Raw genomic sequence first — 27,961 nt, 5'->3', positions numbered from 1 at the left:
AGATGTCGATGGGGCTCTTGATACTTCCAGACCTCGTTTCAGAATAGGCCTGGGGCCAGAGCCTAGGGGATGGTTGCTTATACCGTCCAGTCCCGTATTGTACGGTATGGTACTGTGCTGTATGGTATGGAATGGTATGGTCTGAGGGTAGGTGGTTATGAAAGAACGATATGAATCGCCTCAAGGTTGTACCGCGTAGTGCTGTACTGTACTGCGTTGCGCTCTGCTGTGCTGTGCTGCACGTTGCGGAACGGTAGTTGGCAGACCCGAGAGACAGGCTCTAGGTGCCTGCCAGGTTCCTGGTCTGGCAAGATTGACAGGGACCAAATTCAAGGATGACGTCTAATCTGTTAGTAAGCTGCTGACAGGGGTGGGACAGTCGTAGATTTGAGGCTGTAAGAAAAGGCTGAAAATGTTGATTTGAAAGGATAGGTAAAATATTGGAAATTAAGACCTGACACGAGCAGAGTCGAGTCCTTGCCCAGGAAGGTGGCAGCACCCATGTACATAGAAGGTAGGTACTGGGGCTGGAGTTTGATCCCCGCTCTTTCTACAGCTACCTACCACAGGCCGGTAGATACATACATGTAGGGCAACCAGGGGATGATTTCAAATAAAAAGGTAAGAGGCTAATGGTACTAAGGTATTTTAGGTGCCACACGCTTTATACCTTAGCTGGTATAACGCAGAATGGAATTGGAATTGGAATAAAAATCTTAGTACTTGGGTACCTATCTGTTAGAAGAAGGTACTGCCGAGGTAGGGCTACTTGAGCGGGAAAGAAGAATGAATGAATTACGATACAAGAATGAACGAACGCCCGTAATGTAGCTGCCTAGAAACGGCCCAGAAAAGCGCCTGCCTCCAATCCAATACAATCCATGAATGAACGATGAACTTAACGTTTTGAGCAAGTCCAGCCCTAACCAATTCCCCACGATGGCTGGTGTAACCAGGGCAGAGATAGCTCATTCCGAGAGGAAGAACCTTGAAACCGGGTGATAACTATACTGTACAGGGCCTAGACTACCAGTTCAGTCCAACACAGCTCCGAATCCAATTGATCAATCTCCGTCCCCATCAATCACATCTCATGTCTCCAAAATGCCGGGTCGCACGTCGCACGTCGCACGTCGCAGTCGCGGGTCGCAAGTCGCACGTCACACCGGTACAGTCGCTACGGTACCTCTGTACCAAACCCACTTAGGTATCTGTATGTACTAAATCCGTCCCTCCCATCCGTTAGACTACCACTGCGTGTCCTTGGTCTCCATCTGTCGAGTGCAGGGAGTTGGCTCCATCGGCAATGTATTACTGTGCAGACAGACTGATGGAGGGAACAGAGCGGGAAGACCGTTGACTCTCAGCCCAGTGAGGCCATGTCAGCTTGCAGTGGATGCATCCAAAACATACCGCGATTGCCATGGATCCACGGGACGGCTGTTAGCGCCAAGCTTAGCTGGGCTTAGGTTCAACGGGGTCTGGAGTTTAGTCGGGGTTGACTTAATCATGCCTACCTAAGCAGCTGATGATGATATGGCAGGCCAGCATGGGAAGGTCCAGTCGATAATCAGGCTCTCCTAGATCTCGATCTCACCCGGCAATGCAACTTGCGACATATCAAATCACTTATAAAGCATCATCAAGCTAGAAGCCGCCATGGTTTTCTAGAAGCAGCTTATTATTGATTAGGTACAGTACAGTGCTCAAACACAAACAATACTAAAATGTCAGACTTACTCATGATTAGCTATCTCCATTCAACTTGAGCGAAATGACATCAGTGACGCAGGGTTGTATTCGCGAATTGATATACTACCTATCTAAGTAATGTAGTATATCCCTATCAAGCACGCAACATCTACTTTTTCGTACAAAACGCGATAACCCATGTCAAGTTATCTAATTAAAGAAACAGTCACACCCTATTTGCATGAGACAGACGTCGACTACTATGCTATACCCAAGATAGTTGGCTCTTAAGCCTACTCCTCTTTCCCCTTCTCAACCCTTGGTGGCCAAAACGTCGGCTCATTTACACCCGAGTACAGACAGAGTACGCGTTCCAATATCATGAAAGGCCTTCAACTCTGCTTGGAACAGGAATCAAGTTAGAATGGCTCCATTGAGGAAGAATACGAGAAACTAGTTTCAGCTAAGCCATGATGCAGCTTCCTTCGCTCTTCCGACCCTGCCTGTATCTAAATGCATGGCTAAATTAAGCTCAATAGACACTTAACTGAACGTTAATTAGCAGTTGCAGGCCGTCGTAACGTTTATCGCTCATCACAACACCACGAAAAAATATATCCGGTGATGCTATTCAGAGTTCGTCGAGCTGAACCGTTGGCATGACTCTAGCAGCTCCCAAAAAAGGATGCTCTAAGCGAAAGGATGCGCTACCCAGGTCAATTTTCCGGAACTAGGCTCGACAATTGACTCACCCGGTGTAAAACCCGTTATGGCAGGTCAATCAACTCAATCCACACCTTCAAATATGACCTTAAAAGGTTGAGAAACACAACAAGTATTTGGATAATGCGCCATTGCCTTATCGCACAAAAATCTTGACAGATTGGAAGGTCACATTACAATTGGCAGTTCAATAAGCGGCTACTGCGGGCTTGATCAAGTTGACTGCCCAAAAGCACCAGTTATTTTTGGAGATTTCTACTCATCTGAAAAGACCTGCCAATATCTCCGAATTTGAATTCAGAAGAAGCAGTATACAGACAGACTACTCACAACCTCTATCTCGTTTATTCAACCGAGCTACCAGCACTGCCATTAAATCCTTCAAGATGGCCGCGACGCAGATCCTCCATCGTATCCGCCCTGGCACATTATCCGACGTCAATGTTGCTACAGATTTATATCTTCAAAGTTTCAACAAGGAGACCCTGCTCGACTACATGTTTCCAGGCCGCCACGAAGATCCAGCTCCTTTGCAGAAGTGGGTAGCTCGGCGCTTTCGGTTGCGCTACTGGGCGGCAGGCTATGTTCTCACAATGCTTGATGATGCAAAGGGTGAACCCGTCGCTTTCTCGTGGTGGCATATTCCGGATGAGTCTGTGTCCTTCACTGATCGATGGCTCTCACTTCGTATGTCTCCATGCCATTATCCACTTGGCTCTGTATCAATCCCTGATCATGTCACTCACTCGCTTTAGACGCCTGGGTTGCCCCTCTCATACGGGCAGTGTTGAAGTTGCACTCTTACCTCTTCCCCATTCGTGGTGTTGATCCTCATCGTCTAGGTATCTACGACCGCGTCTTCAGTACCATTGAGCCAGAAATTCTCAATTCTCCTCGTCGTCGGTCGGCTTGGTATCTGTCCAGCCTTTCCGTCTCTCCTGAGGTTCAGGGCAGTGGCTATGGCTCCCTGCTACTCCAGAACGGCTTGGAGGCGGCCGATCGTGCAGGCGTTCCCACTTGGCTGGTGGGATTGCGTGGGCTGGACCAATATTACAAGCGTTTTGGTTTCCTTGAAGTGGCCAGGGCCAACGTTGGCGAGTTGAAGGACTGGGACGGTGGTATTGTCATGTTCAGGGGGGAATGAAGCAACATTTCGCCTTCATCACAAGCCTCCGAAGTGCCTTCTTTCTACACAGCGACACCTTGTCAACAATGAAACCAGAATCAGGAGCTAATTATTTATTTTGCTTCTTTGATCTATCCGACTAAAACCAGACGCCTCAATCAATAAAACCCATAACCCTCTCTCTCATAATCGTGCCCCATAGCAAATATCGGCGGCGGAGCAAATCGTAACTTCCATAAAACAACTAACCCAGTTCCTTTTCATACCAAACAACATTGCAAATTGGCTTTCTGTTGTTGCAATAGTCACTGATGTGCAACTATGGACAATGTGCAGGTATGAACAGCGGGCTTGAAAAACAAATTTTTAAAGATACCAGACATCAAACTAACGACATCTGTGCAGCAAGAATGGGAAGCCCAAAGTATAGAAACAAACGCAGATCATATAACCATGAAGCTGATACCATGGTGCATACCATAGGATGAGAGTGCAGGCATGTCGCTACACATACGACGTATAGGAGCAAGTATCATTCGTTGTCTTGCTCTGGCTACCATCAATCAGGGAGCCTGTCCCCTTTCCTGGCGACCGCTATCGGAAGCTCGAGCACCATGTCGGTCATTATCGGTTTCATTGGTCGACCAATTGTGCTGGTATGCCTTGAGATTGCCGCGAGAATGCTCGACGTCGAAACCACCCATAGACAAAGATCCGTTTGGGTGACCTGAGTGACAGACCGCCGCTGGATACATGGTGGAAATTCCATTGCCGGCGGGTCGATCAGTACCAGACCACTCTGAAGATTCCTCCTTAGGGAACTGGTGCGAATGATAAAGGCTAGCTTCGTCGGCGCAAGCCAATGTGTGCTGCTGGTATTGGTTCATAGAGCGGCCGATCCTAGCGTTCCACTCAGTCTCGGGAGGATACCAAGAAGGCTGGTGGGTTTGTAGATGCGGGACATCGATGTAGTAGCGTTCATCGGGTATTTTTGGGTAGATAGAGGTGTCTGCGCTGTTCATTCTGGTCTGGCAATGACGTTCCATTGGCTTTCGATTCGAGTAGACACTGGCTTGGCCTTGACTTGAACCGGAGCCGAAGGGACGATGGTCCAGAGGGCCGGAAGTAGATTGCGGGTCGGATATCGAGGCATGAGGCTCATGGCTGTCCCGACTGCTGCGCGTAAGGTGTCCCGTTTCGTATGGTGCAAGATTATCGCGGGCCATTGCCGGCGCAGCAAACGCATGGTTTGGGAGGGTTCTGTCTGTCAGTACAAACTCGCTCAGCCCATGATGGTAGCCACCACCGTAGGCCGTCTGAAGGAGAGGAACACTATCGCATGAACCTCGGTGATCGATCGTGGGCGCCTGCATCTGACGATTAATACTGTAATAGCTCATTGAGGGTGGTACTGGGTTCTGACTGTCATGGTAGGCAAGACTGGATCGACGATCAATATCTGGGCCTGGGCCTGAATCGGCGAAAGGGGATCGAGAGCCGAATGCGTAAGAGGTACGTCGGCTGGGCACATTGTCGATATGTGATTGATGCTGATAGGTAGGTCGAGAGCCTTCGTAGACAGCGGGAGGGGTAGTCGAAGACGTTGATTTTTCGCTGCTACGCTCGCTCATGTATATTTCCTCCTGAACTGGTTCGAGGGGCGATGATTCTTTGACGAATGAGACAGGGGACTCTGTTGCGTCGCCAGTGTTCAATGAACGGCCAGGATGGCTGGCAAAAGATACTTCACCTCCATTTGCAACTTGAGTCTGAAGTTGGGCAGGTGCATTTGTGAAAGCATCAACAACTTCTGGAAGAAACTCAACAGGGGGGACATCCTTGAGTGTTCCTTGTTGTATTTCATGGTGAAGACGCTCAACGACGTCCAAAATCTCGTCATGCGTCTTGCCCTCCCCAAGGCTTTGCATGATCCAACGAGGAACGAGGTCTCGGCCGTTCGTATCTGCCATGCGCTTTACCTCGCGCCTGCGAATCGAGAAGGTCCATGATCGAATGGCAATGCCTTCTTGGTTGGTTCCGTCGGGGTTCTCCAATCCTCGACTCCAAAAGATCATTCTGACAATCTGCTCGTATACCATACCAATCTGAGTCACGCTAAAGTCGGCTCCTGTGCGGTAGCGGATTCTCTGATAGTGCTTGCGGCACATGCATACCCAGACACGCTCAGGTATGCGACGGGTGCAGACCTTGTTGCGACCAAACAGATGTGAGATAACCTTGCGAGGAACGGAGCCGGTCGTGCAGTTTTCAACTGCCATACAAATGTCGCCGCCCTCAAGAGGTGTGTTGACATCAACCTTTCTGAAGCGACGGCATGCTGCGATAACGCGATCGTTCGAGTTTGAATAGGGCATCGCTGAAAAGGACAAATACATCAGTATAAGACAACTTGAAGAAGCTGCCGCGCACTTACCGTGTATACTTCTATCGGACAAAATCTTGCCACTCTCTGGCGGATCGAAGGGGGACTTAGTAGTCATGCCGGGGGCTGGCGAATGTTCTTCTGAGTGTGTCCAAGGATACTGCTCAAGACCTGGGCGCTCATAGACTGTGTTGATCTGCGGTGATGGTAGCGCTGCCGTCTCAAAATGCCTAGACGTAAGTGGTGGCAGAGTCGCCGTTGTCCGACCAAATGGTTGAGTAGAACCGTGGGCAGGGTTTGGCGCTGAGATGGTACGCTTATGAACACGGTCCACTGGCTTCAACAGATGGTCCTTTGGCTTCAAGTAGCTGGGAAGAAGAGAAGTGTCAGTGTATTTTCAACGAGGTTTTATAGCTTGAAGGCGGTAAAAGACAGAGGGAGGAAGCTGGCAGGACACGGGATGTGGAAGCCGAACGAACGAGCTCAACGAAACGAAACGAAGCAGAAGGTGGTCAACCACACAGTGTGATTCACGGTCCCAAGGACGAGTTCGCGATACGACGAGGGTGCTTTTACAAGACGACTGTTTTGCAGTTGAAAAAATCTGGTCATTCCTGAGCATCATCCATCCCAGAGGTGTCTTTGTCAGGCAAGTGCTGATCCAGTAACAGTAGGAATTCCGTCCGTGATTCACGAACATCAAGGGTGCCGTCACTCTGCTGCTCCAGGCAACCAGGCATGTGCCCCCTTTTTTTCCCGGCTTTGCAGACGACAAACAATAACCATCACCACCTGAGCTATGTGGAAAAAGAAAGATGTCTTCCAGTGCTTATGCGCGCAAAAGGGGTAGGCAATGTGATGTGTGGAGATATTGTTGTTCAATAGCTGGAGTGAATTGACATACCTTTGATCTCCTGACAATTGGTTGTATTTCCTTCTTACCATCCTCGCCTCTAGAATTGAGTCAGAAGGGCTCCCAGAAGACCATGGGCCAACCCCATTAGCAGTATGTGGTAAGCGTATCTCTGGTTTCCCGGACGGAGTAGTAATGACTGGTGGGAGTGGTGCTGATAGTCTTGGTAAACGTTCTAGTTTAGCCTCCAGGTCGGCGATTCCAGAACCCATAACATGACTTCCGTTGATAGTGGACACTGATGAAATTCTTGAATGATTGGCAGAGAACGTCGACGAACAACAAGATGAGAAGCTACTGCGGCTATCCGAAATCTTATGGCTTCCTAAAGCTGGAGACGTATTGTAATCTGTCCAGAGACTCGACCTAGAATCGCGTTAGCTTTGGATGTACGGGTGCCACTACCTATACAGCATGGCTGAATCACACAAACTTACCTCCGTATGTGTTGGGAAAGACGGCCTTCACTGTGATGACTAACATTGTTAGTTCTTGATACTCAGTCGATCAGGAAATTAGGGTGCACCTTTTTGGAGTCCATGCATCTTGATGGACATCTGGAGTAGAAGCCATTCTTCTTGGAAAACTGTCAATTTCAACCCCAACTCATGCATGCCATGTTTTCTCCTGAGTTTGCTTACCGAACGGGCAACGTGTAGGAAGCCGATGCATCCATTGACACGTTTCTTATTGCGTTATTGGGTACATTCTGCAACCGTTGACTTTCCTGCTGCTCTCCCCAAGACACGGTCGAGAAGGGTGATCGGGAAGAAGGGGTCGAGATATTGTCCCTGGGCAGAGAGTAACCTCCAGCATCCCAAGGCGTACGAGTTCGACTGTCGGATCGTACACTTGACGTTCTAGACTGAGTACTCTCTGGTGGTGGGGTCGACGACAGGAATGATGAGTCTCTTCGTTCCCATTGTGCGCTGTCTTGCTGTGTACTTTCTCTGCTGGTTCTTGGTTCCGTATCTAGTTCATTGAACTGGTTGAGAATCGACTCAATCTTCATGGCTGAAGGTGAGATGGTTTGTTTTGAAGGAGAAAGTATTAAGGTGTTTTGAGTGATTCTGGAGAGGCCAGATTTCGAGTAATGCCAGCAGCTGTCCTAGTAATGGACCTTATCTAAAGGTTATAGAATCGAAGTATGGTGCCGTGTGTCTGGTCGTGGAGGGTAATATGGACGATCACAGTCTCATGGTAACTTTTGTTGAAGAATGCTAGAAACGGGATCAACCACGTTCCGGGGTATTAACGATTAGAGTGGAAAACACTCCACAGGTTCGGGGGATGAGGAAAGAAAAAGGACGAAAACGAAGTGATTGGAGAAGCAATTCGTTTGTCCGTCAGGGGGATGTCTGTTTCTTGTACGTCTTCCAGAAGACCAGGGTATTGGTAGGGTGCTGAATGCAATGAAACTTGGCAGATGGTTGCTCTTTCGTGTTTCTATGCGGAGGGACGGGGTGTTAAGAGAGGCTGGAGTGTCAGATAGATCGAGGCCTGACCCGCCGGACTGAAGAATTCAGGTTGCAGATCTAAGGACCAGGTATATTGCTCTCTACTCGTTCAACAGGGTCCTCAGAGCTTCAGATCACCGGAGCCGCTTTGTTTGAGTGTCTCGTCCTTTGACTAGTGAGAGGGCAGACAAGGAAGAGGCTTGAAGGCGAGTGCCAGATTCAGCGCAACTAGTATGTCAGAGCGTGATAACACGCGATCAGGTAAGGGGAAAGGAAAGAGATGAGACGAATCCACCACAACAGAAAAGTAGGTCCCTAAAAGCTTTGACTAGGTGGACAACGCATGAAGTGGTAGGTAAGGTTCTGAAGACGGTAGTCGTTTGGGGTTACGACTGGGGTTTGGGGTGTCAGGAACGGAGGGCTGAAAGGGTGTGGACCAAAGAGACGAGGATCACGGGCCAGGGACTCTTGAGACGTATATAATTAGTGGGCTCGATTAGCCCGGATCGGTGTTCAAAGTAAAGGGGAAAGCTACAATGGCAATCCTAGAGATGACAGAGTCAGAAAAACTAAAACGCGGGCTTGCAGCGGGAACCAGCATCATCATTGTAAACATGCTGCGGCAGTCGGTCCTCGTCCGGTGGCACAGGCACGGTGCCGCATGCATTAGGCGATGATGATGACCAGACAGAGAGAGGTATGCGTCCTTGCACCTCTTGTCGACCTGACCTGTGCCAGATTCAACAAATTGCTAGGCCTCTGTTGAGCCATATGTCAACTAGGAAGTACGCAGGTCATCGAGGCATTGACAGGACAGCCCTGGCAGTGTGGCGCCAAAGAAGGCTGCACTGAAGAGTTCGAGAAGCAGCCCAGCCAAGCATCTCCTTTATTTTGCCGGGACTTTAGAGCAACGGTTCGCCCTTGGCTGGTTAGCATGACGGGTTTGTGTAGATCATGGCGCTGAGAGCCCCGTCCGAACCATGATCTCCACAAGGGGATAAATTGTCCGTGCCGGGGTTCGAAATAGTCCAACAGGTGAAAGATTCGACGGGACCAGGGTGCTCCAGGACAGGCGGGCCAGTCTCTCAACTAAACATATCGTCAGTAAAGCAAGTAGATGAATATGTAGTATTCCCACAGCAGCCATTGTGCCCCTTTCTAAAATCGCTATACTCTGTGGGGGTTGCCGGGAGGCGCAGCTGTATGTTACCAGTAGATTGACACATGTCCCGATGCAGAAAAGCTTCCTCAGGAGGACCTTGTCGCCTAATAAGCTTCCTAAAAATGGTTGTGTCACAAACCGGAGAGTCTGGGGACGTCTTTCATGCCGCCGCCAGAAGAAGAAAAGTGACAAATGGAAAGCCGTTACAACGTGGTAGCTGAGGCCGGCATGCTTGTAAGCGTGTGTTCAAGCGGTTGACCAGTCGACATCGGGAGATACCGATGCCAGGTACTGTCATGGGAAATGGATGAAATACGATGTGCTGCTAATATGGGTGTTATATTACGTTCTGAAGGCTTATCCAGGCCAATGAAGATTGTGTAGATGGTGAAGAGCTGAGGAGGTGCACAACAGAGCCTGAATGACTACTCCTTACAAGCGTCACTACGGGATTCTAGCCATTGATTGCATCAATGTCATCCCGTCGGCTACCGCGCCATTCGGCATGACGTTGGCAAGCTTGTACTTGGAGGCGAGATGCGGCTCGCCTGGGCGAGAATCCGTGTCTGGCTTATTACTAGGCTTTATCCGACGAAGTCTGACTGCACAACCGTGCTGCAGTCCTCAAAGTAATGGTAAAAGACGTTACGGTGAATACCTAGCATGTCTGCTTGGTTAGACACAACTATGAGCGGCCACGCATAAGGCGGCTGTCAAATAGCTGGAGCGGAGACGGGGCAAATTGGGATGATGCTGGTAGCTGAATTCTGGGTCGATCGCGTTACATTGTGCGAAACGGCCAGCTTTGGCCTGGCTCGTCGAAGTTTCCATTGACAACTAGGCCGGCCGTGGTTGAAATTACGGTAGTGTGCACTTCCCACATCAACAGATTGTCGTTATGATGATTTGCTACGGATGTCAAGTAGGTGCGGGTTGATTGGGTAGCGTAAAAAGGCGAGAAACACCAAAGTGGCATGGTACTGATCCATGTGGACCCCCCAAGTGTTGTGTTAAACCCTGAAGTTTTAGCCTCAATCCGACCAGGACTGCTGCCAGTCAGCCAGTCAACCAGTGACGAGGGTTATGAGGAATAGCCAGCTAGGGTGTCGCAGTCTGTTCCAAGCCAGGATAGTAAGCTCCACGCCATCTGTGTGTACGCGACGTCGTAACGCAGTTTTGCAGAGATGCTTGGCTCAGACCACAGTCAATAAAAATTGACAGCGAACGTGGTTTGGTTTGCGAAAGAGGCTCAACGGTTAAGCTGCTGTAAATGTTGGCAGCCAAGAGCAAGGCTAACAAGCGGTTTCAGCTCTTCTTGGGTTCAGTTGAACTGGGTTGGCCTGCACCAGCAGGGATCTGTCATGTACATACTTCAAGCTGATTTAGCCGCGGCGTAGAAAGGCAGCCGAGAAACAGGGTAAATGGATTGGGTCGTTTCTTCGGTCCGGTCTTGTATCTGTTGGGAGACATGTTGGTGTGGTAGAGCCAGATGCAGTTGCAGATTGTTGGCTCTTGCAGTCTCGAACTCTGGCCTACCTACCTACGTCTCTAACAAGGTACAGAGCAAGCACCCCGGAAGACAGTCGTTGTAGATCTTGGTAACTTGTGATATTAGAGAATTGCCCATGTATAGAGAGTAGTAGTAGTCTATCAAGGCAGGCGTAAATAGATACCAAGATAGGTTAGTGCCCAGAATACCTACCTAATTGAGATAGAAACCCGCCATTACCTCAATTGGCCAGGGTTGAGGATGATGCTTTCCTTCCTAACTAACTATTCGATGCCCTATGACACTTGCCTGACTAATCCGACCTAGCACTTTCCAAACAGCTAGTTACCCAAGATCCGCGAGATGGCTGCCTCTTTAGGCAAGTTCTTGACTCAAACGTTATTATAGATTGGCGGACCTTAAAAAATCTTCATCTTTAATCTCTTCAAGCTAGCCCGAGCCAAGCTGCCACAACACCCTCCTAATAATACGCGAAGTTCCCCAGATGTTTCCATCTATTCCATTCTTGTACTGGCGCAGCCGCGTTAATTACTGGGTAGTGTGGGTTACAGTGCATGTGGGTATGGATGTGGATTCAACAACGCTCAGTTTACAGCACAGATGTTTGCTGATACACGCTTCGACTCATGATAGATCCGGGCGCTGGCTCAGCTTGTGATTTTCGTCTCATGTATCAAGTCGAATCTCGGTGTTTTCGTACTTAGGTCCAGCCAAGGGGTTGGCTGATTGCTTGATCTTCAATTGCACTTGGGCACGATGCATTGAACCACCAACTTCTCAAACGCGGGTGACCCTGCCCTTGTCCTCGTCCCATAGCCTCAGCGGAGGAGAAGCCGGATATAGAACAGGCTGGCAGATCTCTAGAGCCGGGACGAAGAGACGAAACGCCGCCAGAACCGCGGCAGACCATGACTGGAAACGCATGGTCGAAGCGCTGCTTCGATCATCATCCGTCCCATCTGTCCCCATCTTGCACGATCCATCACGGTTACGCTGCCCGTAAAGCCCAGATTGACAATATTGTGTTCAAGCGAACAATCCTTTTACTTTTTTAGCGAGTTGCATTGACATCAAGTTGGAAACGATTCTGACACTTCTCGGAAAGCCGATCCGACGAGGAATCCTACGTGCGACAAAAAATAGGCAGGGGTAATCAGCCAAGAAACTCTACAGACAGCCAGCCACTCATCAACCTTGATATGGACGGCTTGCATCTGGATAATCGTCCCGGCAAAGCATGTCATGACGCTGGATTTCGTTAGCTGCATGGACAACCTAGGTACAAAAAAGCAGCTGTTCGTCCTAGCCTATCTGCCGCCCGCCATGATAATAGCTGGAGCGTATCTGGCAGCTATCATTTCTCGTCTCCTTCTTTGCATCTCTTGTTTTTTGTTTCCTCTTTTTCGCACATCTGTTGCAGATCCTTCAATCTCCCACCCTTTCTGTCTGGTGACATTCCGTCTCTGTTTTTAGAAGCACCCCTGTTTATCCACCGTTCTGTTGCAGCACATCCCTCATGTCCTCGGACTCTGGATTGAATTGAATTGAATTTTTTTTAGATTTGCAAAATTTACTTCTGTTACATCTTTCACAAAGACCATTCAGCTTTGGCAGATTGAGGAAACACCCGAACGTATGGCCAATGTTTCCCGGTGGATAGTGTCTAAACCTCCAAAGGCCCTTCCTAGGGAAACACATGCAAGAGAAAACAATAATCCACAAATCGAGTTCAGTTTATATTTTTATCTCATCAAGTCAATCCATTTTGTGATGCTTTCTGTTACCTACCTGTCTCAATAACCTGTCCGGCTTGCCAATTAATAAATGTCATTTCGGCATCCATAGTAACAATCCACTTCATCGTTACTTGACCTGCCACTAATGCAGGTCCTACCTTCCACCGTCTTGGGCGTTCCGGCTACTTGCCCCGGGGGCTCAGCTGCATCGAGTAGACCCAGATAGAATGGAATGAATGATAGAATGCAACTAGACCTGGCTTGCCCTCCAATGCCGATGGGGGAGCCAGACAGGCTACATCGTACTTGGTCACAGCGCTAGTTCAGCATCGGCGGACGAGCCTCCTTAACCCTAAGATTGTTTCAGGTCAGTCAATGGGGAACAACAGCACCGAAGCTTGTTCGGCACATGTTTACTAGTCTAGAAACCGTGCCACTCTCGAGCTGCGGGACTTTGAGACATGACATGAACCACTTTTAGGTTGACTAGCCTTCAAGTTCTACTGTAAGTTATTAGTGTTGAATATACCATCTGATGTGCTTTGAGTTCAAGTTAACGTTGGAGCTCTAGGGTACGCAGTTGCTAAAAGGTAGGTTTTTACTATGTAACCTATCGCTTCGGGATCCACGTACGTTCTTCGCATCTCAATTGTCTTTTAGGTTTAGTACAGCGACATGGTTTGCAAAATCCCTGAACCCAGAGGCCTGTTTCATGCGGGGGCTGCTAACACAGAGCCAGAGTGTCGCTCGATACCTTGTTATACCGCTTTTGTGTCTACCTACCTATGCAACAAAGACCCGAGAGACCACCGAATATTTGACCCAGTACGCTATAGGGTGGAGTCGCCCGTTGAAAAGAATGTGTTAACTACGGGCTTAATAGTCTACAGGCTGCAGATACATACACCCATCGCAGATGCCCTTGAACCATACTTTGTGTACCGAAAGCCTATTGATTATCCAAGCAACCGGTGAACGCCTCACACTTGGTGTCGAACAGACATATTCTACCTGGTCAAAGAGCAGCTGGCAGCGTGCTGTCTCGGGAGGCCAGGCAAGGCAGACTCATCCCCATGCTGAAGTACGGCCTGATTCATGGCAGATGTGACAAGACACGCTAGAGAGAGAAGAAAGACTTCTAAGAGGCCACGAGAACACCGTGGGCACTACAAACGACAAGGCGCTCACGGACTGGGCCTGTTTGATGTCCACTACCAATGATGAGAGAAGTTGGAAATCCACTAATATTGATATTATAATGCTGATCGCTCCTTGGTTCTGAGTAGCGAGTACATAGGGCTTGAGCGGAAGCAAAGAAGCCGAGATCCATATTCGGAGGAGACGCCAGAACAGCTGAGGATCCAATCGCGACCTCTAAAGGATGGTGACATACAGAAGTCTTGTAATCCTGAGGCTAGAGAAAGGGCCGGCCGGAGAAGTTCCTTGGTGGGTAAATGATACTATAGTGTTTGTAGTGCTAGAATAGCCCTTCAAAGATGTGAGTTGTTCCTGTGTCGGATTGTACTATAGGTGTCCAGTGTTAAGCTGGCCCTTCTGGATGTGCGCCTTCGCCTGACTTGTACCATCATTGCATTAAGTGGCTGTGCTATATCTTGAAGCCTGCTGAGACTGATGCAAGACATATTCAATGTTCCAGCAGCCAAAAATAAAAAGAGTCTGTTGAACATATTTTGATCGCCGCTGGGAATCATCTCATCACCAGGGAGTGTGAGGATGCATCTGACGGGCAGTGTTCCGAGCTGGGATCCTGGTAGAGAGTGCGTATATTATATAAGTTAACACACTGCGTAGCGAGCTTGTTCCGGTTACAATACTACGTCTTGTCATCCCATTAACTCCCAGAGAACTAGGAGTAATATGCACCGAGTAAAAAGTAATACTTAACCCCAGCCTGTATTAGGCGACATGCGAGTCTTCATCGTCATTTACAGGGTACACCAGGAGAACGGAGAGTTTCTTCGGATGACAAGAATAGCTCGGGTTTCACAAAAGCAATAACCCATCATTCAGTTGCGTCTTTACTTTGTTTCAAGTAAGCATATATTGCTGCTTGACATGGGCTTGAAACTTGTGCCCACCCAATCCCAGTCATTAACGCACAAGTTATATGGTTTTGATCGCTAGATATGGCGATCGAAACAATATCCTTGGATTCTATCTGCTGTGGCTATGCATATATATAACTATCTCTAAGCTCGCAGACCCACGCCAGGCAAGATTTTCTCGATTATTGGCGAGTAAAAAGTCAGGCCATTATCTTGGCCATATCACTCTACAAGATATTATGTTTCTATTGGGTATCATACGTGAATCTGTCACGAGTTCCGTTGGAGAGTATTATCATCAAACTTGGCAAGCTTCAACCAGCGATCGAAGAGGGTAAAGAGCTCGCCTATAGGAGATATTGGATCAAATAATATCTAAGATTGACCTGTGTGTTTACGAGTGGCTATTTAGGAGTTTCTAGTCGATGAGTTGAGAGTTCGTGGCGTAAAAGACTACACTGGTGGATTGCTTCTATTTCCATCAGTTGTCTACCTACTCAGGTACCTATACAACCAAATATAATAGAAGCACAGTTGCAGGAAAACATTACCACTACGAAGGGCAATTAAAAATAAAAAAGAGAAAGAAAAAAAACATACAACAGCGGGTATTCGCTGGTCGTCACCGACCCAACTACTAATCCACCCCTTGCGAGCTTGACGATGGGAGAGCGGACGGGATCCCGTATTTTCTCGCAGGTGTGGTCGTATGTGCTGGAACAAGTGGCTTAGTATAGTTATAAACTAAGTGAATACGTTTCGTACATGGTTATGATAGGAATGAAAGCCATGCTACAAAGGCTTAACATTATTGACATGTTTGGGCACCTACACTGTAGCTTCTATGTGACTCCCTCTATACCAATGAGATATAGAGTCTACCCGGCGGTCACAACTCCAAAACTCCGATGTTAATGTTCCGATACTCTTCAAGATACTCTCCAGTCGCACGCCACCGTCCAAATCTCTCCCTTCATCTCAATATCCCACACTGGCTGCCCCACCTCAACGACACTGCCAACACTCATAGGCATCCTCTTTCCTAGGCCCGTCAGTCTGGCCTCACCAGCAAGTAAGAACCTCTTTGCTTCGGACGTGCCGGAGCGACCTTTGACCAAGTACATACGCCGACCTGCTCGGGCTTCCTCAACTGTCACGTTGATGCTCAAAGCAGGGGCTGGCACTGCACCTTCCCAGCCTTTTACGTCAGACAGCCATCCTTGGAGCTCAGCGGCAAGCCCTCCAGCTATGTATTTTTCTCCTCGACGCTGGGGAGAGAATACTGCCGGCAGACCGTCCGATGCGGTGTCGAGTTCAACCTGTTTGAAGCGCGGCGGTTCGCGGAATGTTGGTTGCTGAAGTGCCTTTGACTCATCATAGGGAAGGATAGCATCTTGAATACTTTGTGTAGAATACTGGGTCTCTGCGTTGTCTCTCTCGTGTATATCTTCTGGATCCTCGTCGACCATGTAGTGCTGTTCCTCTACTGGGCTTGACTCTTGCATGGGAGAAATTGATACTCTTCGCCGTTTCGGCTCTCGCTCTTCTAACGGGGAGGCCTCGTGCGGTACACTTGGCGCGTTTGAAGCCTCTCGATCAAAAAAGTCTGGGCTTTTGATATCTATTTCTGTGTCTGACATGGCTAAACGAATACCTTGCGAAGCTGTTGCGTCATCGGACTCAACTTCAATAGAATCGTGGAGCGACTCATACTTCCTAGGTGCGAGCTGATCGCCATAACTGTCCTGAGAGCTTCCTTGAGTACGATCTTCGACTTCTTCAACGTCTTCAATGTCGATGCCAGCCCTTGCCTGTGTCGGCCTAGGAACAGAAGAGGAGGCGAAACGAGGGGTTGACTGAAACCGCGGAAGTCCGGTAGGAGTTTGAGACGATTGCGTACCCCTCTTTGGTAGAAGAAACCTTCTTGGCGTAGGAGTCTGCGACAGGTTAGTGATGATTATAAGGTTGAGATCAAATTGTTTGAGATCTTTACACTTGGAGGGGGACTCATGGTGTAGGGTGGATGTGCATGGCCGCTGAATGATGCAATTAGATACTCATGTAGATAACACTTCCTGCATTAGTCGATCGTTCTGAGTAGGAATTAACTCTTGTGCAAGTCCGTCACGGCGAAATATTTTAATGTGCCGATAGCGAGTATGTAAATTGTATGAATGAGCAGGTAAAGTTCGCCATAGCGTTGTTGAGTGACGGTAAAAGCTCGGGTCAGACGATTACACGAGTATCTGCCTTTCAACACATCATGAGCAGCTTATTGGATTTCAATATTGACTGGTTAAAGTCTTATTTTGATTCAATCAAAGTGTGTGTAGGGTCATTGAATTGTGGCAGAATCAATGCTTGGCTCAACAAGCCAAAGCTATGCGCGTTGTTTGTCTTCTAATATGCAAAAATAGACACTCCAAACTCCTAGAAACTGTATCTCTCATACCTCCTCCCATCTAACACGGCTCAATAGTGATAACCACTTATCAATATATGTTGTGATCTTTCCACAGCGTTCATTAAAAGGATCTAAAGAATCTAAAGGATCCACAAAGAGAGGCATCAAGTCATACAGTTGTCTTAAACCTGAGAAAAGACACAGATATCAAGCTTGTTCCGAAGCTTAAGGTTAACCGTAGGCTAAATCGAAGGTAGTTTCGTGGCCATTCTTGGTTGGCTCGGTGTTCTTGACTTGGTGCAGCATGACAGGAGGTAGACATGGACGCCCATGCTTCTCTTCCCACTTAGGGCCACCAATGCCTGTGTCTTGCCAGCCCATCCAGTTGTTGTAAAGTCGGTTGGGGGGTATGGCCCGGTAGTACCAGGTTGATCCGATGTATCTGCGCTCTCGGCCCCAGCCCATGGGGCTGCCACGGCCACCACATTCGCCGTTCTCGCCAGGGTTGAACCATTTGTTCAGGAATTTTCCATCCCAGTCACGGTCCATAAAAACAGGATGAGGAGCGTATACTGCCTTGAGGCCGTGTAGAAGAGCCACTGTTTGCGGTGTCATTTCTGAAGCAACATGATTGCCACGCACATTCTCAACATGCATGATGTTCAGTAGCTTCTTCGATACGCGAGACTGCGTGACGATGGTAGTCCGTCGGGGAATATCCCGAGACTCATGGGTTGAATCGTTGTATCCCCAAACCTGGTTGGCGATGACCCAGTTGCTGTTGATGGGGTTGAACATGGGTGACACGGTGATAACATCAGCATCCTCACCAACTCCCCATTCATAGTTATCCTGACTAGGACTTGCGACAGGAGGCTTGGGCCCAATAGGGTTGATGAAGGGGAACTCGGGAGCACCCCAGATGGTGTTGTCGCCATATCGTTTCTCAATGTCCCGACGGAACTCCTCGTCATAGTTGCCATGGAAGGTAGGGATATACCATCTCTCATTTCGTTCCCACATACCCTTTCGGGGCTGTTTCTTAGCAAATTCACCAAGCTTGTCCAAGAGCTGGTAGTGGTGGCCGGTAAAGCGGAAGTCCATCTCCCAGTTCCAGATAAAATCGAACTGGGGAAACTCTTGGCTGAACTTTTGGACAGAAAGCCACTGAGCAGTGTGAACATTCTTTGATTCAGGATCCGTCAGCTTCGGGTAAAGCTGCCAGACTATGTCGTCGTTCCAGAGAATTGTCATACTGCGAAACTCAGGTGGTACACTCTGTGAAAGAACAGTCTGGTAAACATCCTCGCTTTCAAAAATGCGCAAGTTGTTGTCTTTGACCTGAACTAACAAGAAGACTTCGTACTGGCCTCCAGTTCTAAGAGACAACTCAGAAACCAGCGCCCGAATCGTTTGCTTGTCGTTCTCAGTGTAGTCCTTTCCAGTGTAGGACCGGAGGAGAATGGCAGTTCGAGGTTCGGAAACGTGGCCCTTTGTAGGGGCTCTGGGATGCTTCGTTTGTTCTTCAGGTTGCTTTGGTAGTGGACTGGCTACAGAAGGTAGAGTTTCAACGTTGATTGGGGCAGCCTGACCCATACTTTCCGGCTCTGCTGGAATGTCTCGTTTCGACATTTTCTCCTGGGCAGGTTCTTCAGGATTCTTAGGCGCGTGAGGCCCAATGACAGTCTCGGGGTAGTTGTTGAGATACTCATTGACTCGTTCTTGGTTCATTTCGAAACGCTGTGCATTTTTATTGACACACATTCGCTGAAGATCGCCCCAGTTGACGCTGTCAAAATTGAGGGGTTGCGGCTCACCGCCAACCTTCTTGAATTGACGATGCAATCCGTAGGGACCAAGTCGAGTCTCTCGCTCCCAGCAAAGGTTGGGATCCATGTTCAAAGCATCATAGCTGCCGAAGCGGGGCAGGGGCCATTCGCGAGGTCGACCCTTGAAGACAAGCAGATCCTCAACAGGCTCTCCAGTGGCACCCTTGCATGGGAAGTACTGAGCGTGCCCGGCCTTCTTCCAGTCGTCACTGTTGTACTTGGGGTAAGGGTTATACCGAACAGGCTTTTCAGAGCTGTACTCTACGTCGGCGTCAGGGTCGAATCTTAGATCGGTGCTGAACTCCTCAAGTCGAGCTTCATGGTTCTCCAGATTGGCCAGAGTCTTTCCATAGATATGATTGGAGCTAGGGAAGCTGGGCTCGTGTTAGCAGATATATCACTTTGGGAGACCTCGGGTTCTTACTTAGATGTAACAGAGTAGGCGTGTCGCCATTCTTTTCTCATATCCTTCTCGTGTTGGAGCTTGCCAAGATCTCCAAAACCTCTTTCTTTTCCATCCGTCTCAAAACCGGGCTCAATGTCCCTGGGGTCTTCGCCATCGGTGGGATCCCGCCAGTCCCTGAGATCCTCAGCTGTAAGTTCCCAAAGCTGTCTGTGGATGGACCCATATTGGTCCTCGACTTCGCCTTCTCCCTGGGGCTGGGAGTTGCCACCATGTTCAACAACAGGTGGTTGCTGCTCTTGAACCGAGCCTGGCGAGGTGGAGGGAACCGGAATAGTTGCAGTAGGCGAAAACAACAGGTAGTAGGCAGCCAGCATGGCGAAGACAATGACGATCATAGATCTGGGCCGTAGCTTGGCGCCGAACAAGCGCCGGCTTTGGGGATGCCATTTTTTCATGATGGGCAGCAATTATGTGAGTCGGTTGACCCAAAGAGAAACCGAGTTGTGTCGTAAAGGAAGGTCGAGGCTGGTGTCGCAATTGCAAATGAGGTGGTCAACGGAGCCGACTGAAATCAGGGGTGCATGGCTTGTTGGATAGTTGGGACGGAAGTACTCGGTCGCAGAGATGCAAGGGGTATTGTTCGCAGGGAGGTATGGTCTAATGTCAGCTATATCGAAATTAGATAGCCTCGTTCGATCGGTAGGTCGTGGAATTGAACGCTTCTCTGTCGCCGATTGAAGGAGCGGCGCGGCTTCTGTCAAAGACAGCCAAAGGAGTAATAGACTGTTACAAACAAATGCGAAGGATGCGCAACTGAAAAGAAAAACAAGTCACACACGCTGCGTCTTTGAAGGACGATGCGAATCATAAACCAGAGGAAAAGGGAGAGAAAAAAAAAGGGTCCTGAAGAAGGGAGAGTTGATGGAATGGGTGTGGATGACGAGGCCAATGGTCGTAATTGGGACGTGTAACTAAGGTTTCAATCTAGGGGGGATCTACGGTAGGAGGTGCCAGCCCGGTCCAACGTTGGCGCCCACAGAGAGGGGAGCCGGCCAGTAAGGGTCCAGCACATAAACAGGTTTATAGGAGGATTGGAAGCGAAATCAAGACATGTAATATTTCTTGGAATGATTACGGCAGACTAAGCAATACCTTGAACTTGGATAATATGGTATTTTTCTTGAGTATCGAGCCTTGTTCTGAATTGTATTAATTTGCTGTTTCCTAAAGAATTGGGTTGATATACACGTGGCTTTGCGAAATGGTCTATAGCGCAGACGTTTCAACAACACACGTTGGCTTACGTTTATCCACGCTTGAACCAGTTGCAAAAGATTTTGTATACTATACCTTGGCTAGTACATATTTTAGACACACTCCAATTCTGTTGTATGATAGTTGTAACCTCACTTGGTTATCTATCTCCCAGCTTCCCCACCACCGTTGATAAGTACCTGTCGTGATACACGAATCTTTACTCGCCATCCATAAGGAGGAGTGAATGGCATTGACCACAGCACATTATTTCGACTTTATCTTGACAATTGTGTGTTTGAAACGTACTTCGATTTTAAACAGGCGTCCATCAAGGCTCTCACTAATACACTATACTACAGAGGCTCATACAAGTATCCGGCCAATGACCAATCCCCAGTCCAGACGCCTCATGTATAGAGCCTAACCGGATACCATGAAGCCATGTGGACTGCCCAAGCTGATACCGCCATTTTGCAAACGAGCTGCACAATACTTGGTGTACATACAAACAGTAAGGGGGAAGCTTAAAAACAATGGGGGTATAATAACAAAACAACAATGCTAGCCAACTCCGAGTAAGATAACAGCAAAACCAGGGGGTGTCAAAACATTGCGTTCTAGACACAGACAGGTGATATTACAAGATATGATTATGGTCCGTACAGCGTCGTCGTCAAGATTCAGGTAAAATAGTTAGGTCGTTACATCATGCCAAGTCGAGTGTGTCGTTTGTTCATTCGTGGTCGAGGTCCTTGTTGTCCGGGAGGCCCTGGAGCGAGCCGGTTTCCAGGCGGCGGCATACCGTACGGGGGCCGTGGAAGTCCCATGCCAGGACCCATTCGCTGTGCCGGGTGGCCAGGGAGACCCATCATGGGAGGTCGTGAACCGGGTGGCCCTCGGCCTGAAGGTGGCTTCGCTGGGGGAGGGTAAGACTGCTGCACTCGGCGCCAGGCATCTCGCTCGCAATACGACTTGCCCTCCACCTCAAAGTAGCCATCGGAGAGAGACCGTCCACAATCGAGACATCGGAAACAACCAACATGGTACTTGATCGAGAATTCGTCCTCAAGGTATTGACCCTCAATTCCCCTCTCGCAGCTTCCACAGAGACTGCCATTGAGCTTGTGATAATGGTGTTCGCAATAAGGCTTATCATTCAAGACGTAAAATTCGGCTGATTTAAAAGGTTCAGAGCACGTCGTGCAAACAAAGCAAGCCTTGTGGTATTTGCCTGTCAGCCTTCCATCTGCAGATGAGATGCTCTTTCCGGTGATGGCAAGACTGCAAGCTTTGCAGTTGCCTCGAGATCGTACAGGGTCTTGTGTCGCTTTCCGAACAGGGGGTGGCAGAGCTGGAGGAAGGGTTTGCGAAGGCGTTGATAGCGGACTTGTATTAGAGTAATGATCTTGAGGCGATGGCGCGTAAAGTGGGTTGGGTTGGGAATCGTGCCGTTGGGGAGGTACCTCGGTTTGAGGCTCGTAGCGGTTGGCAGAAACAGGTCGCTCACGGGATAGATCGAGTGGTGACTCTGCAAGAGGTGATCGAGCGCGTGCAGGCCGCACAGGGGCATCGGTCTGAGCATTCTTGGATCCCAACGCTTCCATTGAACTTTCGAGATCTTCCATTAGTCCGTCCATGGCTGAGAGGTCCGAGGGATCGCGTCGAGGTTGAGATCTTGTTTGACTGGTTTGAGAACTGCCGTTGCTCTGGTGGCTGAATGTAGAGAAGCCAGAAGATGTAGAATCCGAGGGTGTATGGTAAGGGTTGTTGACGCCAAACTCAGCAGCAAGATCGACAGATGCGGAGTATTTGCTGGATTTTGACGGGTGCAACAGACTCTTGCGCGGCGGGGGTGCTCTCGAGGTGTCTGGTCCCATGGATGGTTTTGAGGCATGACCAAATCCACTGGAGGCAGTGCGCTCATGCTTGACGCCAGGTGCAGAAGTAGTTCTCAATGGTGCATCTGATCGAACAGCCAGTTTGGGGAATGTATCAGAGCGGTTCATAATTCCAAGAGGCTGAGGCTGAAGCAACTCGTCGGCCTCCGAAGGGCGTCCAAAACCCTCGTAGTCATCCCGTGTTGGTCGCCGAGGGGGGGCGGAGACATCGTAGTTGTTGTCATTGGCACTCCCTGTAGGAGAGGGAGACCTTTCATTTCTTTGATTGTTGAAGTAGTCTCGTGGCGATGCACTCAGGAAGCTTTCTGACTTATCGCGGCTTTCTGTTATCTCCCTGGGAAAGGAGTTCGCCGAAGGACTGCGAATAGGATCGAAGGGACCTGGGGCGATAGTGTCCACTCTCTTGAACAGTGACGAGTTGGCTCCCCCGTTGGGACTCACAGAGCGAGGTTGAAAGTCTGGACCATGCTTCTTCTCGCCAAAACCTCCGTAAGCTCCAGGACGATCGATAGGGCGCGGTGAAGGCATGATGAGATCGTCTTCATGTGGTGTTGGAACGTCGTCGAAGAAGCATTCCATATCATTGATTGACGATCTGCTGCGCGGCTCACTATTTGGTGTCAATTGTCCTTTTTGCAAAAAAGGATGATCTGTGATGTTGTTAGCCGGATTTCTTTTCCTCCTTATTTTATACCGTGTAGATAGGTAGTAGTAGGTAGCCACTTACTGGCGGCGTTGACATCTAGTGACGGTGGTATGTGACCCTGTTTCTCAGGAGACGCTGGGCTGTAAAGACCCGGACTAAAGGGTGCTGGGCTGTATGGAGTGTATGCCTCATACTTCTCTGGTGGAAGAGAAACTGTTAAATAATGAATTAGTTACCTAGTCGATGAGACATTCTGTGGTATTGTGTTCTCTTACGTTCAGGCTCTGGTGGCTCGCAAATATGGTCTCCCATCATAGAGATTTCAACTTCCCGACTGCATGATGAGCATTTGATAGTCGGGAGGAACATGGACTCTCGTGGGAGAGCCATGATGGCGGTGTGAGTTGTGTTGTTGAAGCACAATAGGAGTCCAGTTTATAAACGCGATGCTGAGAAAAGGAGCAGTTTAAATGCCGTCCGTCTTTGTACTTATCTAAAAAGGTCTTGAATAATGTGACGTATGAATGCCTTGTTGCAGTTGTTTCAAAAGATGGCGCGTGGTGTAAGACCTTTTTAGATTTCGTACCCCAGGCCCGTTCTGCGACCGGTGTCCCTGGGGTTGATGACGTGAATTCGAAGTGCCAAAAGTCAAAGCGATAGCAAATTTTCCGATCGCATACAGAGAGAGCGGTGATGTTGAGGTACTTTTCGTGTTATTTGTTGTGGTTTGAATTATAATCGTTGAAAAGAGATTTTATCGTGAGGTCGTGTCCAGTTGAGGCGAGTACCTTTGTAGCTCCTTTGTTGCTGGTGGTGATAAAGAGAGAGAAGAGGAGAGAGTCCCGGCTCGTGATGTATTGTGCACGTAAATCGTCGTGGTTGTTGGTGGAGACTTTCCAATCCAAAACTGACAACAGCGAAGAAGAGGAAATCCAGGTCGAAGAGTCGAAACGCGAGACTAAAACGTCTGCGACATGAAAGGAATAGAAAGAAGATCAGGTGTCGACTTTGAAGAAAGGGACGATGCGATGCATATGGTGTCTCAAATGTGGAGGGAGAAGTGGGCGACCTGAGTGCTATAGCGCAGGTAACGTAGGTAGTAGGTACCAGGGAAAAAGGGACCGGGACCCTTGACTTTACTGCAGGTATCGAAGCAAAACTCCACTAAATAACCCGGCTAGATACAGAGTAGGCTAGTCTAAGCTTGAGTTGAGTTGCAGGCTGATCCTTGTGCTTGTGGTTTTGCGCTTTCGCCCTTGTTGGCTAATAAGTTAATAAGTCCGTAGGCCAGTCTAATGAAGTGAGTGAGTGGGAGAGCGAGAGACCCCTGCTTTGGTTGGTGTTGGTACGGCAAGGTACAGGAATAAAAGGACGGCTCGCAAAGTGACGAGTTTACGGTGGGTGCGGTGTGGAATAAGTAACACGGGGGGCATCGCAGCAATTGGGCATCTGTTTTCTCCTTCATTCAATAGGCCGTTGTTTTGCTGTTGAGAACTTTCTTTAGATGCTTCGTCTCATTCGATGCGTTAAGATGGCATCTATCTTTTCCGTATACAGCGACAGTGCTTCTTCTGCTTCCGTCTCCCTGTCATGTCTATTGTCTCCAGCTACATGGTAACCCACATTCCAGGAAACTTTGTGTGACTACTACTAAGGTGGTCACCCACATGACAGTTTAGTATGTTTCTTTCTTCCCTACGGCTTCTGGGCCTCAATGACGTCCAGCTAGAAGGAGATAAATAAAGTGAGACATGGTTTGCACGCGATGAATCCAATTATCAATCTTGAGGGAGACAGAAAACGGGGACTAAGATCGACAGCATTCCTCATCTGATTTTGTCTCGCTTCCTGATCAGCTTATTCCCATGCCATTTGTGTCTCGTTGTGTAGTAGAGAAACAATGTCTTTGTTCGGACTGTCAGCTGCCCAAGTTTGTCTGCATTCAGACAAGACCCGATCCAGGGGATTTCCTTCAAGTCTGTGTTTATAGACGATTGGCTCTTAGTAGATTCAATGTATAACTGCATTCATCTTGCTCTCCTTCTCAGCCCGTCAGTGTAAGTCTTCTGGATGCCGGTGAGTGGCCCCAAGGTTAGTACTTCAAGATCAACTCATTAAACAGTTCCCGCAACGATCTAAAAAGAACAGCCATAGAAAGAGGCCAGATCCAGTCCGGGCTCTTCCGAGCCAGTCATGAGAAAACGCCACAGAAGGTTAGAATATTCTCTAGCTGGTTGATGCCATCCATGCTTATGGTCATGGTCAACACTCTCTCTTGTTCATGGATAAAATGACAAAATAGAAATGATCCACTCCAAATCGTCAACAGCCTACCCTACTCGGGTACCTTGCAGCAAGCTGTGTCCAACCAAGGGATTCATCTGCAAGCACTAGTCCAACTATGGATAGATCCTTGACTGAAAGGAGATCTGCTTCATTTAACGTGCCTCTTGTGGGTGTTAAGGTCCACCTCTCAACGTCTGGAACAGTCTTTGGTTGTTGCAATGAAAGAAACATTAATCAAGTGGTTATCCGGCTCTGCCAGTCAATTGGGTGTCTCCTAAACTCCTTCAATGCTACCATCACCAAGACATTCTTTCGAAACTGGTTTAGTTACTTGTTCTGAATAGGTAGTCTGGGCTGAGTTCATTTGGAGATAAACCCGCAAGCAGACAAATATTTCATGCGGTCAATGTGACTGGACCATCCATTGGGCACAGTTGTGGTAGGTGATATGAGACCCCAGTCTCTGGGTCCTATAGACTATTATGTACCTTTTACTTGCCTGTCCTCATTCGGCTGTTACGCCGTGGGGGGAGACCATGATAGATCTTCGTGGAACAGCCCAAAAACAGCAGGTTCCATCTCGTATGTGCTGCACTACAGAACTGTTAACGCGAGGTATTCTTTACACGCTTATCGAGGATTCTACGGCGCATGTCCTTGTTCATCTATCGTGTCTTGTGGTCACTTCCTCAGTTGCTAAGAAAAGATCTGCGATACCAGGTTCACCAAGCAATAACTGGAGCCAGATACAAACGATCCACTGTCTCAGGTCTCTAGAGCATCGGGAGATCAGAGTCCCTTTAAGTCAGTCAAATCAAGACAAAGCAGAGACTCCAACTGCACTCAACGACAATCACAAAGAATCGGTCTAATGTTCATTAGATCGGCTTTGCCGGTGACCACAAACGCCACAATTCGACAGCGTCGTATGTAGAAGGGTTAGCTTATTTTTCACTTTGACATCCCCTGACAACCGCGGTTTGATAAGAGGGCAAGCTTTTCCTGAGGGTTTACTTTCGGCGATGTATGTCTCCGATGATGATATTGCAGAGACGCGGACAGTATGGATACTTTTAACCCCTCTTAGTATGCCCCAAAGGGTCGATAATTGTCCATTATTGATTGACACATTTTTGCAGAGTAACATCCACGCGACTCGTGACACTGGCGCGTTTAATTGACACTCCAAAAGCTAGCACTAGAAGTTGACATGAGCCTCTCAAGCTACAGGGTCAGTTGGAACCCCATTGACCTTTTGATGACCTCAGGTTCAACCCATGATGCCAGATATGGTTTATTGTTAGTTCGTGCTAGCTAGTCATGATTACCTGCCCTGAGAAAGCTTTCCCCTTGGCTCGGGCGTTGGGGGCACGCCATTTGTTGCATGGGATATTGCGAATGATTTACTACCTTGAGCTAGTACATACATGATTTACGGCAACTTACCCTATTATACCTGCTCTATCATAGCGGTGACTGTATTGTAGGCCGTGATCGACGATCGGCTATCTGATATACGTGACCACTATCAGACACATGGGCCAGAAAAGAAATGCCATTGACAGTCGACACCCTGGCTATGATTGCGGCAATAGTAACGGTTTCCAGGTCTAATGAACACTGGGTTTGAGGCGCTCCTTTGATCTTTGCTTATAGGCATGAAAGATCTGACATCAATTGGCCTTGGTGATTCAGAGGGCCAGAATGCTCCTAGCAATCGCATTCAAAACCACGTTCCGCTCAAGTTCAGGCTTGAGACTCAAGACACTCTCAGATGTCAAATCAATGCGCAGTTTGAGCAATGTTTCTGGTGTTGGTTCTGACGCCGAGGCCGGGAGTTGATTTCTAAGAAGAAGAAAATCGCTTTGAACAAGACTTTTGAGGCCTCCCGTGAGCGATCAGTGTGAAATGTTTCGCCTTTTAGAGCAAAACCTCATGCATTAGATGGTCGACGGTTAGACGGTGAGGACGGATGTGGTGGACGCTAGGATTTTCTGACGGACGATCTCAACACATTGTATGTGGATCTTCGGTTCAGCCAACATCCCATGCTACTGGATACTTTCCTGCGACACTTCCGTGTTACATGTGAATGGGGCAGTTTCTCAAGACAATAAGAGAACGTTAAATACAAACACACACACACAAGTGCATTGCAAGTACATTCTACCAAGGAACCAACCTCACACCACTGTACACGATAAAACCGACTGGTGATTGCGCGATATCAATGTGCTCGGCTAGCGCTGGTTGTAGTTGATCAGTTAGACACAAAAGCCGGAAGATTAACTGCATCAACAACACATATAACATCGGTAAGCTGCAGCGATAAGATGAAAGGCCAGTCGTTTTCGAGGCTCTCAAAACCTGGTCGATGCAAGTATACGTGTTTGATAGGAGTTTGTTCAGTGTGTTGCTATCAACGGCTAAGATCGACTACCTACATCTCTTGGTTTTAGTCACCGCT

At 48.5% G+C, this 27,961-nt stretch overlaps 5 protein-coding genes and 1 non-coding gene across 6 annotated transcripts; 1 reads left to right on the top strand and 5 right to left on the bottom strand.

Moving 5' to 3' along the window:
* Positions 1 to 2,801: 2,801 nt before the first annotated feature.
* On the top strand, positions 2,802 to 3,559 carry FGSG_09944 (uncharacterized protein; the record flags this gene model as incomplete). The annotated part of the gene is made up of 2 exons (XM_011320550.1): positions 2,802 to 3,102; positions 3,171 to 3,559. 2 exons carry the CDS (start codon positions 2,802 to 2,804, stop codon positions 3,557 to 3,559), a joined length of 690 nt encoding a protein of 229 aa, XP_011318852.1.
* A 109-nt stretch (positions 3,560 to 3,668) lies between these two features.
* Positions 3,669 to 7,849, bottom strand: FGSG_09943 (uncharacterized protein; the record flags this gene model as incomplete). The annotated part of the gene is made up of 5 exons (XM_011320549.1): positions 3,669 to 5,918; positions 5,976 to 6,292; positions 6,829 to 7,086; positions 7,275 to 7,304; positions 7,479 to 7,849. 5 exons carry the CDS (start codon positions 7,847 to 7,849, stop codon positions 4,105 to 4,107), a joined length of 2,790 nt encoding a protein of 929 aa, XP_011318851.1. The 3' UTR covers positions 3,669 to 4,104.
* Positions 7,850 to 15,361: 7,512 nt separating this feature from the next.
* FGSG_20063 lies at positions 15,362 to 15,477 on the bottom strand. The gene has a single exon (XR_892995.1). It is a non-coding gene; the product is annotated as a 5S ribosomal RNA (ribosomal RNA).
* Positions 15,478 to 15,697: 220 nt separating this feature from the next.
* On the bottom strand, positions 15,698 to 16,237 carry FGSG_13671 (uncharacterized protein; the record flags this gene model as incomplete). The annotated part of the gene is made up of 1 exon (XM_011320548.1): positions 15,698 to 16,237. One exon carries the CDS (start codon positions 16,235 to 16,237, stop codon positions 15,698 to 15,700), a length of 540 nt encoding a protein of 179 aa, XP_011318850.1.
* A 921-nt stretch (positions 16,238 to 17,158) lies between these two features.
* On the bottom strand, positions 17,159 to 19,802 carry FGSG_13670 (uncharacterized protein; the record flags this gene model as incomplete). The annotated part of the gene is made up of 2 exons (XM_011320547.1): positions 17,159 to 19,366; positions 19,426 to 19,802. 2 exons carry the CDS (start codon positions 19,800 to 19,802, stop codon positions 17,404 to 17,406), a joined length of 2,340 nt encoding a protein of 779 aa, XP_011318849.1. The 3' UTR covers positions 17,159 to 17,403.
* Positions 19,803 to 21,365: 1,563 nt separating this feature from the next.
* FGSG_09941 (uncharacterized protein) lies at positions 21,366 to 23,598 on the bottom strand (the record flags this gene model as incomplete). Its single annotated transcript, XM_011320546.1, has 3 exons — positions 21,366 to 23,212; positions 23,290 to 23,421; positions 23,484 to 23,598. The coding sequence occupies 3 exons, from the start codon at positions 23,596 to 23,598 to the stop codon at positions 21,366 to 21,368; spliced, it is 2,094 nt and encodes a 697-aa protein (XP_011318848.1).
* Positions 23,599 to 27,961: the final 4,363 nt, after the last annotated feature.

Source organism: Fusarium graminearum, chromosome 1 (genome assembly GCF_000240135.3).
Source record: "Fusarium graminearum PH-1 chromosome 1, whole genome shotgun sequence".
Lineage (NCBI taxonomy): Eukaryota > Fungi > Ascomycota > Sordariomycetes > Hypocreales > Nectriaceae > Fusarium > Fusarium graminearum.
This window is presented reverse-complemented; position numbering and strand designations above follow the sequence as displayed.